The sequence below is a fragment of the Melospiza melodia genome, chromosome 3 (genome assembly GCF_035770615.1).
Source record: "Melospiza melodia melodia isolate bMelMel2 chromosome 3, bMelMel2.pri, whole genome shotgun sequence".
In the NCBI taxonomy this organism is placed as follows: Eukaryota; Metazoa; Chordata; class Aves; order Passeriformes; family Passerellidae; genus Melospiza; species Melospiza melodia.
The window spans coordinates 125789164-125802171 of NC_086196.1; the positions used below are offsets into that span (position 1 = coordinate 125789164).

At 44.9% G+C, this 13008-nt stretch overlaps 1 protein-coding gene across 1 annotated transcript in view; it reads right to left on the reverse strand.

Moving 5' to 3' along the window:
• LOC134416390 (gamma-aminobutyric acid receptor subunit rho-2) overlaps positions 1–13008 on the reverse strand; it is a 34929-nt gene that overhangs the window by 18995 nt on the left and 2926 nt on the right. The window contains exon 2 of the mRNA XM_063153004.1: positions 7520–7626. Within this exon, the coding sequence (XP_063009074.1) occupies positions 7520–7626 (107 nt within the window). The remainder of the gene's footprint in view (positions 1–7519; positions 7627–13008) is intronic.

Here is a 13008-nt window from a genome sequence, read left to right on the forward strand (position 1 = left end):
GACCCATATTTGCAGTGTCACAAACAGCAGGGCCTGCTGCATGCATACATTTAGGTGGAGCAGCATCTTTCTGGAGACCACATCAAAGCTCTGAATACACTACAAGTCCAACCAGAGAGCAGAAATGTGGCTGAGAGAGCAGCACAGTTTTCAAGCTGCTATCCATCATGCTCCTGTACCTGCAGCAGCATGTACACACTCCCACACATCTGCAGGGCTTTTGAGCACAGCCTTGTGTTTGCCTCTGCTGGAGGAGAAAGAGGCACCAGCTCAGCCTCAGGAGGGAAAGGCTGATCCCCAAGCCCATGAAACAGGCTGTCACCAGCCCCAGTGCAGGTTTGCAGGGCTTGGGTAAGCCAGCCCCACTGATTACAGCGGAGCACACTGATGGTGGCATTGTCCCCTTCCCACACGCTCAGCTCCAGCTCGTTTTGCCCAGGGTGTCTGTCAGCAGCAGTGCTGGGAGCAGGCACCTTGAACAGGCCCTGTGGAGCAGAACCAGGCTCCCCAGAACCACCAATTCCAGTTTGAGTGGCTGTAGCCCCCAGCAGGGAAGCTCAAACACGGCTAACCCAGAACTCTGAGGTGACTCCCAGAGGCTCCCAAACACCTTCATGTCACATTCAGACGCACAGCTGTGCACTGCACACTTTAAAAAAATCGCCAGCAATCATTTGCAACTGAGAGAAAGAATTTTCTGTGACATTTCTCTTGCTCAGTAAAACATTATTTGGTTTGTTGGGTACCTAGCAAGGTAGCAAAAAGCACTGTATCTGTGGTGACAAGAGACACTTTGATGTGCAGTACAATCAACAGAGAAACATCACAAGCTGAGGGCTGTGTGCCCAACACATGCTGGGCAGCACCCCACGACTTCCAGACTGCAAGAGAGACTCTCTGTGTGTGAATCCTTAATTTAGCTTTGATTCAGGAAATCAACACCCACACAAAGTCTATTTACTGTGATTTCTATGCTTCTCTGAACACTAATCACAGATTTTAAAAAAACCCAAAAAACAACAACAAACAACTAAAACCCAAACCCATAAATATAAGAACACTGCCAAGTTGATATCTGTCCTGCTCTCCTATTCCTTCCCCATCTGCCCTTGACAATAAAATATCATGTTCTTTTCTTTGTTCGTGTTCCTGCATCAAACACTCAGTAATCAGCAGTTATCTCATTGTAAATACAAAGCCTAAGGTTCAATCTGGAACTGACACAAAGCTTTATTAAATCCAAACTAAAGGGTGTTCTACGTTAAGCTGGATGGTCTGGGAAGTTCTTGAGAGAAGAGGTCCAAGACTGGATGAGGTGTCTTTTCTCCAGTTATTCACAAATTTGGGGAATGATAAAACAGTAATTGTAATAGAAAGAGGGAGAAATTATTTGAACATTGGACTCAAATGTTTAGTGTTTAATACAGAAACATAAAGATGAATCTGTAAAACCAATTTATCAGCAGCAATATCTACTCTGCCTTTTTTGGGGCAAAATGCTACTACAATCAGCAGAAGCAATCACTGCTTTTTCCTTCTCCCTGCTCCTCACTCAGCACCTGGGGCTGAGGCAATGAGAGAGCACACGAATGTGAATGAGGATATGATGAGACACAAAGACATGGAGGAGGTTTAGACAAGAAGCTGGACTGAGCAGGGCAGGGTGAGTGAAGGACCAGTGCCAATGTTGCTGCTCGTGAGGCAGCAACAGGAATCAAAGGATCACCATGCGCTGCTCTTGGCAATGAGCATAAGTGATAAAGTTAATTGTGTATTCACTCTGCCCATCACTCTGCAAAACATCAAGATGCACTTTTGTAGAGGTACTTGATGCAAGCAACATAGAAAGTGCTTGCAGCTTCTGAAGCAAAGCAGAAGCCCTGTCTAGAAATTACCTCTTTAAACCTCTTTAAACCACAGAAACAAACCCTGGTTTTCCCTAAAGGACATGTTGGCTACAGCACATACCACTGAATTAAATGGCTGTTGATCACCCAGAGAGAAATGTCAGGAGATCTTTGATCTCTCTAACCCATGGAGTCAATTAGGAGCTGCTCGCTTTTTATTCCTGTCCCTCTGGCAACTGAACAGTTGAACCATGGAGGTTCAGGGTGTTTTGCCAAATTCCTCATCAAATGCCACTAGGGATGAGCAAAAAGAAAAAATCCTTCCGTATTGAGAGGGAGCAGAGTATGAGGAGGGTGTGAATGTGAAGGAACAAGAACAGCTCAGATGGTATATGACAAACTGAACTGGTAGACAGAACAATTAAATTTGATTACAGCATTAGATACAAAAAAGCCCTCATCAACCAGACTTTCTTTGTCATAAACAACATTTTATTAATATTCACATTTTCTTCAGAAAGAGAAAATATAGAATCATCAATATAGAAAATCTAGAATCATCCTAGAGAATTGTAAGCAACAAAAGACTTGACCACGTTAAGACTGGAGAGACCTCAAAGCTTGAGCTCCTCTCCAGGATGTTCACTGCTGGACAGGAAGGTAAATAGATCCATGTGAAAGCTGGGGATATGGCTGATAAAAGGAAGCAGTGCTGCTTTGCTCAAAGCCTGCAATCCAGCAGAGTTTTTCAGATCACACTTTAGAGTCTCTGAAAAGTATCAGCCAAATGAATGGAATTTTGGGTTGGTTCTGACAAAAAGAAGACTTTGTGGCTTGTTTCATTTTGTAAAAACTCCAGCTTGAGTATCAAACTCTGCCCCAGATTGAATGGGATGTGTTGCCTTGGGCGAACCTCTCCAGGGAACCCAGGAGGTTTCCACAAGCCCTGTGCAGGTATGACTTCAGAAGGAGCCCAACATTGAAGCCTATTACATCCCAGTGTGTCTCCACACCTAAAACCACCAACCAGTGAGCAGCATGAAAGCCTTTAAGTGTGAGTCAGTTCCCAAGCAGAACTGGGACAAACATGGTTTTTATTTCTGAGCACTGGAGCAGACTTTGTGTTGGGGAGGATGGAACAGGAAAGCCTTATAAATATGACTGCCTGGCAAAAGATTTTGAGAATATAGAAACTATAAGCGAGATTGAAATAAAAGCAAGTTTCGAGATCCCTTAGTTACTGAACAACTGGAAAACAATGGTGTGGCCAGCCAAAGGTAATCCCCTCTTGATGAAACAATACCCTCTGCAAGCAGGCAGGTCCAAGGGTCAGAGCAGACCCTGCAGCTTGGCAGATAGGGCCCAAAGAGTAAGATTTAGGGTTTAAAATGTAATACAGTATGGTAATGTAGTGATTCTTATAGGTTGTACGGAAATGTTATAGGATATGCACGCTGTAGTAGATTGGTTGAAGAGAATGTGAATATTCAACACTGAAGATGATTTATTGTATTGTAACGGGAACTTCGCTCTCTTCCACTTCTCTTTTTCCTCGCTCTTCCTCTTCCTCTTCTCTGCTCTTTTCGCGCTCACCTCTGCATTTCTTCACCCCCTCCTTTCTACATGCTCTCCGCTCTTAAACCTTTAACTCTCTTACACTTTAAGCCTCTCCTCTCTGGGCCCTGCTCCGAGCTGCGGCTGGCAGCTCCCAGCAGGGCCCTGCACCCACGCCCCTTGCAATAAACCGATAGTTCCACGACCTGGCTGCAGAGATCTCTCGTCTCCGTCCATCCCGACCGTGCGTGACCCACAGACTCTCCTACAGACTGTTCTACACTTTGGAAGAGAGGGAAGAGCGTGCTGCCATGAAGATGCCTGAAGTCAGTTTTCCACTCCACCTCTGAGACTAAAGCTTTGTGACACCTCTTTAATTTTTCTCTTTGGCAGCGCTCTCAAAGGCTGCTGTCTCTCTCTGAGACAGTGTCCACTCATCTATCTTTGAAGGAGGGAGGCAGATGAAGGCCCCGAGATAAAAACATGTCCATGAGAAACGAGTGGGTTTGAGGTTTCCTTACTGACAGGTATCTCATGCACACCCAGAGAGACTGCAAACCACTGTGGGACCTCTTAGGAGTGGGCAGCTCCCAGGAGGAGCACCAGGACGTGCTCATCACCCTCCTCATGGCTGCAGGGCTTTGTCCCTCCACGCCTCACAGACGGCTGCTCATCAGCAGGGGAGCATGTCCTATTCCAGCCCTTGTCACTAAAAACCACTCAGTGAACTACTCATGCTTTATTCATCCCACTGTTCATCCATCCTGGCAAAAGCACTGCCCAGAAAGGGCAGCAAGGACCAGCTGACGTTAGGCTACTCAGCTATGAGCAAATATAATAAAAGTGAAGCATTAGCCTGGTCCTCAATAAAGAAGATACAGCTATTTTAAGTATCAACTAAAGCTGCTTACTCACAGGCTCCCTGTAAAATACGAGATGTCACAAACGAAATGCTTAAAATGGGTGTTTAAGGAAGGCAGCACAACAAACATTTACATAATCTTTAAATATTAATAATAGTAAATAATACCTGAACATCTGCTACCTAGAACAAGGTCACTGACATGGAGATAACTCCCTAAGGGTCAAAAACCCTGCAGTCTCTTTTAGCTTATGAATGCTCTTTGACCATCATCAAAGCAAAAAACTTTGTCATTGCCTCTGTACCCAATTGCCTGTCTCTAATGGGCTGAGGGCAGGCAAGACAGCCATGCTTATTGGGCTGTTAATAACACAACTTACACAACATTTGTTTGCTTGCTTGCTTTTTACAAAGATACTTTTTCTTGAAAACCCCTTCACCTTTCTCTAACATTGAGGTTTTTTCATTCCACCTTGCATAACCCCAGCCTGCTCTGCCCACTGGGCACAGCTGTGTTGGGCTGGCAGCTTGCTGGCTGTCTCCTGCAGACCAGCAAGTGTCCCCTGGCCACCATAAAACTGCTTATACCCCATCCCCTTTTTAGCTAAAGGTGGAATTGCAGGCTGGCCCACCAAACTTGGGAACCATCAACAGTACTGGTTTTCTTTTAGTGTTAATGCCACTCACCATTTACTTATGGTATTATTTTAATTTTCCAGAACTGAGGTGGCTTGCCCACCTGCAAGGCAACATCACAGGCTCAATGCAATGCCATAGAGCTGGAATCTCAGTTAGACCAGAGAGGGTCTTAGGGCAGTGACCAGTTACAGTCATGTGTACCCCACAGGCTGCTCTTCTCCACTTTGGCTGTAAAAAAGCCTTTTCATCCTCCCCAGGTCAGACCACATCAGTCTGACTGACAGTGCCACAGCCTGGCTGGAAGGACTCATGGTGCACAGCAAATCACTGTGACTGCCTGAGGAATAACATTGGAGACAAAGCTATGAGCATCACCTCTTGCCAGACTTTTGTTCCCTTTCCTTTATTGTTTTGTCCCACTACGCTTATCATCTGCCACTAAAAACACACCGTGCAATTCTGCAGATGAGCAAGAACCTGCAGCACCTGCTATCTCTGTGTGTCTGAGTCAGGATTTCCAAGGCTGGAGCCTCAGCAAAGCTGTTTCCATGCTTTGCTCCTCATCCCATGCAATTTCAGTACAACTTGGCTAATGCCACTCCTTTGTCCCAAGAATCTCTGCAAGTTAAGGAGTTTTTAAACAAAAAAGATTTTAAAACATCATGTTTTTCCTTTATGAAAGAAAAGAACCTTCTCAGCAAAGGCTCTTAGGGTATTTCTCAGTTTTATAAATGTTATTCCAAATTTTGGCTCTAGAAGAATCATGATGGGAGGTAGCATGGGAAAACAAGGCAAAAGAGAGATTAAAATGCAGTTCCATTAACACTAGAAGAGTGTCTGTGTAATTAAATGTGTCTGTTTGATGTGACCTGTGCTGAAATGTGTTCTTCAAGGACCCTGTGACACTGATGAAAACAGTAAAATTCAGATGTTTCCAGAAATACAGCGCAGTGGTGCCACTGGGTGCCAAACCATCAGCACAACAGAACAAAACCCTGCAGCTTCCCCCCAAAACAGGCAGGATTCCCTGACATACACCCAGTTAGGGGGAAAAAGTTCAAAAATCACCATGGCTCCCCAGCTGTCTCCAGCAAGGTAGGGAGCCCAGGTTTCCTCCCAGAGAAGCCCCAGCATCCCACCCATCAGACCAGCGGGTCTTTTGTCCTGGACAGATCAGCTGCAGAGAGGACAGATCAGCACCTTCAGTTTGTCCAAATCAGGCACTCAGAAGTCATCAGCCAAGCTACAAAAATTGAGGTTGGCTAAAAAAAAAAAAAAAAAACACTAAAACAAAAGGTCAGAAAACCAAAGATAGCATCCTCTGACCTCATAGCACAGGAGGGCATACCTGGGATTTAGGGAGGAATGTGCACTTTGGTGAACTCACACTTTTACAGCCAATTCATAAAGAAACCCAGCGCCTCCAGAGCCAGCTCCCAGACCTCATCCTTGAGCCTCAGCTGCACCCAGGGCTCGGTGTGGTCCCACCAGCTCCAGGGAGCTCTGCCCATGCTCCACCCAGAGGGCAATTTAGGGCAAACTCTTCAACCACAGAAGCAGCAGACCAAGGTAATACTGATTAAAAAAAAGTTGACTCCTGTGTTTAGGCTGGACTGCAACTTGCTGATAAATAACATCTGCAGGGGCAGGAAACCCTGGTTATGAAAGGTTTTGAATTCTAGAGTTTAAAAATATATATAAAAATTGTGAGCAGGGGTCAGCATTGTGCTCTCAGAATGGCACATCTGCACTGAGGGTAAGAAATGTTTTTTCAGCCACACCAGGAACAGGCAGGTCTGAGAAGCTCTGTTCTATAGACCAGGTGCAAAGGGCACAACACTGTGTCCCACTGGGCACGGAGAGGGAGCCCTTCATCCTGGATGGCAACTGACAAAGGATGCAGCATTAGTCATTCAGTGAAAACTACAGAAAACTCTGCCCTTAGCTCTGGAGGGATTTGTTATTGATGAAATCAGAAGAGGGATTGCCACACTGGTGTTCCAGCAGGTTTTCTTCAGCTACCCTCTTCTCTCTGCAGTAGTGAGTCTAGAAAGGCCAGGCAAGCCCATCCTGTAACTGGGTGTGACCAGAGGCAGAAGTGAAGCTGGCAGAGGTCTCTCCTCCCACTCTTTGATTTGCTTATGAGAGTTTGAGACAAGATTTTTAGAATATTTTCCAGGATTTTTAGATTTGTTTTCTCCTGGTAATGGCAGGCTGTGATCCACCCAATGAGTTCCTTTACTTTGCAATTTAATCACATCAGCTGAAAGGCTCATTGCAACCTCACAACCAGAGGTGAATATTAAAACCTGCAGCTTGTCCCTCTTCTCAACAGAGTGAAACACTTACTGGGAGGGTCCATCCTGAACTCTGGGAAATGCCAGCCAAAACCAGAGCCAACTGCAGCAACAGGAGGGAATGCAGGAAATGTACAGAGCACAGAGGGCAAGGAGGATGAGCATGAGGCCTCTCTGAATTGGCACCAAGCCTTTTCCCTTCACACTGATGCATCTGGACAGAGGTTTGTTTGCTTGGTTTTTAATTAGATTGTTAATTGGGTAATTAGATTAATCTTAATTAGATTAGCACAGCATCAAGAGAACCATTTGATGCTCACCTCCAAAGGCCGGCCGCATGGTGAAGTCGTGTTCGTCCACTCTGAGCAGCTGCTCCGTCTTTCCTCTCCAGGCCTTGGTCAAGTCCCGATTCCTCTTAAAGATGTGGCTGCAAAACACAGCAATAGCATTGCTCTGATGTCCCTGTGCCACAACTGCAAAACACAGCAATAGCATTGCTCCAATGTCCCTGTGCCACACCTGCAAAACACAGCAATAGCATTGCTCCAATGTCCCTGTGCCCAAGTGCCACAACTGCCAGCCCAATTTCGGTGCCACAGGAGCAGCAGCTTTGCAGGCACAACCCCAGGGACTGTGGGGAGACTGCCAGCACCAAACAGAGACACAGAGCTGCCTTTCCACAGCATCAGCTCAGACCTTTGTGCCCACAGGCAGCCCTGCTCCCTCTGCCCCAGGCTCCAGGGAGGCACAAGGCACAGAGCACAGCATCTCACAGGGGAGCTGCATGCAGGGAATGCCTTTGCAGCTGAGAGCAGGCACCAGGGGCAGCAGCTGGGTGCCCCACAATACCTGGCCAGGATTTGGCCAGGTACCAAGGCAACATTGTCATGAAAAAGCTCTTTGCAGTGCTGGTCACGCAATGCCATACACCACTTGGAAACTGCCCCACCAACTTCACCAATTCAGTGCCAGCAGTTTGTGTGGACAGAGGGTATTCTGGCTTTCAGCAGCAGCAAAACCACCCATTCCTCCCCACAACAGCAGGAAGAGAGGAGTTTTATCTAATGAAGGCTTCAGTCCCTCACTTTTCTGAACATTAAGGTAGGAAAAATTCTAACTTTTTATTTGAGATATTGTATGCTATCAGTGGAACAAGGATGACAACAAACCCCCGAGAAAAGTGCAAGATAGCCACTAAAATCCCATAAGGGGATAACTAACTAGCAGATAAACAAATTGCATGCACTTCTGGAAGAAAATCCAGTTCAGCATCCCTGACTGTTCTGCAGCGCTGTGAGGGGAAGACTTGGAACATGAAGGTTCCTCAATCCCTTTGCTCTGGACATAAGAGCTGACAACGTTGTAAGTACTGGTGCAATTAGCTGGTTTCCAGTAACTTACTGAAAATAATTATGATAAATAGAAAGAACTTTGTACAAAAGGTTCAGGTTCCTTTTCCCATGTGGAAAAGATATGACTGAAAATAAAGAACAAAAAATCTTGGAGGAAAAATAAAGAGACTACTTAGACTTAAAGTCTTGATCAAGAATTCAGAATACAAGAACTCAATACAAAACAATCACCCCACTCATAAATGTGGGTATAGTAAGGGATGTTCTTAGCTTCATTAAAATATTAAGCACTATAATTATGAGCCAAAGGGAGCATAAATCACAAATCAGAAGAAAAGTTTCCCCTCAGAGCACTAAGTCCAAGAAAGAAATTATGAAACCTAAAGGGTGTTGATAGCTGCAGCTAACATCAAAAACCCATTTCCTTACTATAAGGAGATGAAAAGGAAGCAACAGAATTCAAAAATACTTGTATCAAATAGATGTTTTGAAGGACTAAAACCCCTTGTAGCCCAGGGCACATGCTACATAGGAAGGGTTGGATCTCCCTCAGGTCATTTTGAGCTCCTATTTCACTTGGGATGCCAGAGCTTCTCTCCCTGCTGGCTGTGAGAAACAGCCAGCCAGAACAAGCACCCTCCCGACAGGGCTGCATTATGGTTCCCTAAAAAAAGCAAGGGTGTAAAACCAAGCACAGCCATTAAAGGGAACGCTTGGAGGCAAAAGCTCGGCTTTTAACTGCTTGCTGCAGGGGGAAGCTTTGTTTTGCTGCAGAGTTAGGGCAGCTGCCAAAGCGCTCCACTTCACCCCGTGCTGCTCGGCCTCTGCGCCCGAAAGGCTGCAAGTCAGGAAAGGGATCTTCCTGTGTCTGCTTGATTTTAATTATCAGGGAAAAGCCAAAGTAACAGAGAATGTTCAATCAAGTCTCTCTCCTCAAAGAAGGGTGTGAAAAAGTCAAATTAAAAATCCAATAAAACATTTGAATGCATTGTACAAGGAATTAGTATGGAAAACCCTGGCAGTGTTGTCTTGCAAATCAATGGCTCAGCCTCACTGAAATGTTACATTTTGATCAATTATTTAAAAATCATCAAACAGCAAAGAGCACACAGGAGAGCTGCTGAAAGCAGTCTGTGGCTGCAGAGATTTAGAGGGCTGGCTGGGGACGTGGATACTGTCTTAGGAAGAAAAGAGGTTTTCAGGCATGTCCTGAGCCAGGGGCTGCATTTAATAACCATCATTTAATCATCAGTTTGTGCCCAATCCTTCAGGTATTATGACAGCCAATTCAGATTTTACAGAAAGAGCTCTGACAGTCCCTTTTTAATCAATTTAATCCATTTACAATATTTTTGTATTGAAATATTTTTAATGACAGGAAGTCTACAGTCTTTAAAATTTATTACTACTTTTGTCTATTTAATCCAATTCAAGACCAAGTTTGTTTGAAAAAAAATTTCTTCATAACAGCATTTGACATCAGCTGTGCTGTGTCTTCTGCCCCTCTCTGGCCCCTCTGCTGTTTGGCATAGGGAGCATCTCATCCCCTGCTCAGAGGTGACACCAGCTGCCAGTGCTCTTGTGCAGCTGAAGGGTGCTCTGAACACTGCTGCCCAGAGAGTGTCTTTACTGACAATCTGATCACCAGTATCTCATAAATCCTCCCTGATGTACTTATGGTCTTTAGCATTTCTGATTATAGATTTGTCAGGGTTTCTTTCGGCTTTGTGCATTCTCTGCAGTTCGCTACAATTCGTTTAAATCCATCCATCTCCTTTTGTCGTTTTTTGCCCCATTTTTCATATATAATTTTATTGCTGTTTATACTCCATTCAATGGGCATAAATTTGATAAATCTGACTTCTGTGAAGAATTGTTTCTGTTCAAAGAGGAGAGAAGTTTTCTGTATTATTGCCTTAATTTTTAAAAATACATTTTCCTTTCCAGTCACTTTTACTCAGAATTGTCTCAATTGCTTAAAATAGATGCTTTTTCTATCAAATATAATTCATTCTTGATGGCATGAGAAATTACAGATAACAGCTCAGCAAAAAAGAGCAGGTGTCTATGCAGACATTCAGACCTTTCCAGAGCAAGGTGAAGAACTTCCAGACTGGAAACAGTCTTGTGCTGTAGGGCACGAGGCAATGGCTCATGTGATGAGCCTGAAAGTAAACGTGGTCTCCAAACTGAGCATGGCACAGCTGTTGGCAGCCAGAGTCTGGCAGGTTTCTGCACCTTCCCCTGGAGAATTCAGGATGGACTTTGGTCACAAGATGGTAACTCATGGCCATGGGACCTTGGCTCCAGTTACATATTGGGATGCAGGGAAGTAATTCTACAGTTTCAGTGAAAATCTTACAGCTCTTCAGCATATTCTCGGGGAGAAAAAAAAATCCCAAAATGCATTAGGTGAAGGCATCATTTACTTTGTGTAGCAGCCACAGCAAGCTGGAGGAGATGTGTAAACCCAGCACCAAGGAAGGTACAAGGCCTCCTGTTTATCTAACCACCAAAGGATGTGACTGCTGCAACACAAAGCCCTAGAAGCTGAATTAAAAAGAGAAGGTACAAGAACAGTTTATGACTGTCATAATGATTAGCTCACTCCTAGCTGAGAATTCCAAATTTATTTTCACTTCTGTGTTATGAGTCCATCTTTAATCTTAATATGCATGGATCATATTGGATCAGATATGGTTGAGAAATTTCTGACAAACTGGGAACATCAAGATCCTCAATTTTGGTGAAATCTCTTTCCAGTGCCTGTCAGGGCCACCAATTCAAGAGCTTTAGGAGCCCCAGCTGCCCAGGAAGGCCTGGCATCTCCACAAGATAGGTCTGTCTTGAGCTGGGTGGCCACACCAGTCTCTATTGCTTCCAGAATCTCAGGAAAGGGGGACTCTGTTGCCCTACCTCTGGATGTAACATACTTCACACTTACTCATCTGTGGGTCTATGCTGGGAGCAGGAAGGGAAGGAAAATTACTTCCTTGCCAGATTTGTGGAAAAACTAAATCTGACTCTGGAAAAAGGATGGACACAAACTCAAAGGGGGTGCAAAATCACTGCTATCATACACATTCTCTCCCTGCTTTTGTTTCACATTGTTCTTTGGCCCTGGCTGATGCTGCAGTGTTGGGAAAAAAGATTCAGTAGACATCAAACCCTGCACCAGAGGTTCAGCAGTGCCCTGGATTGAGTCCTAGGCTAGCCCTACACCTGTAAAAAATGTCTATCACATTTCAATCACTGCGGCAGTAACAAACTCCAAATTTTTCAGAAACCGCCAATAGAGCAAAGAGGATCCGTGAGGGCTGGGAGGTAGCACAGGCTGGAGGATGTGTCTGCAGTATCCATTGAAAAACGGGGGAAAATGCAGCTCCACAAGGCACAGAGGGAAGTCGCTGCCGGCAGCAGCAGTTCAGGATCAGCAGACTGCTTGCTCCAGTGGAATGATGTTTGGAAAAGGTTTGTGTGCTGAGCCTTGTGCTGCTGTGTCCTGGTGATTGCCTTCTGCTTCTGGGTCCCAGCCTAAGGCTGGCATGTAGCATGCCCTGAAAATGGCATCTCTAATGAGATTCTCCAAAGGACTGACCACTTCCAAAAACCTTGGCAGGAAGTCTTTAGCTAAGAACAGGCCAAAGCCACTTCTGTATCAAAGGCAGTTTTCCTGCTGTTGAAGCACGAGGTTTCACACGGCTGGTAGGAGAGAGGAACAGGCAGACTCAGAGTAGGGTGGGCACTGGAAACATGGCATTCACTGGCACAACAGAGATGGTAAATGTCTCCTAAGTTCTCAATTTATGTAGAGCAACAAACATTACCAGAAGCATTACCAGCAATTTTATAGAGCAGTAAATATTAACAAAACCACTAATTTTCAGAGTTCTTTTTGTCTTTTGGAAAGTCTGTCCAGCTGGATAATCTAGCAGGATTGCCAGCATTTGTTTACCATTTCTTAGAGGCAGCCACTGCTGAGCTACTGTAGAGTGCTCAAAACCATTTAAAAAACTCAGTGCTGGACATTCCAGCAGCACTTGCTTGTCACCTGGGGTAAGGTCAATGCTCTGAGGAAGATGCAAGCACAGCTACATACACTGTACAGCCAGTGCTACCCTCAGCAAGTCTGACCTGCCCTGGCAGCATGAGCTCAGACTGTGTACACAGCTCTCTGGAAAATCCCAGATTTCAACCTGGAAACACATATCGTCTGACACACACTCCTGCAGCTTTCCATATTTACACTGTTTCCTTCAGCACCAGCCTGTTCTTCCTCTGTGTAAATTTATTCTTTGGTGTGCAAGTAAGGCTGGGGCAAACAACAATGCCCTGCCCAGCAGTCACGCAGATGACTCCAACAAAACGTTTTACTTCACAATTCATTTATCACTTGAATTCTCCAAACAAAAGGAAATGCAAAATTGTTTAACCAACAGTGCTGTTACAGTTCTAGA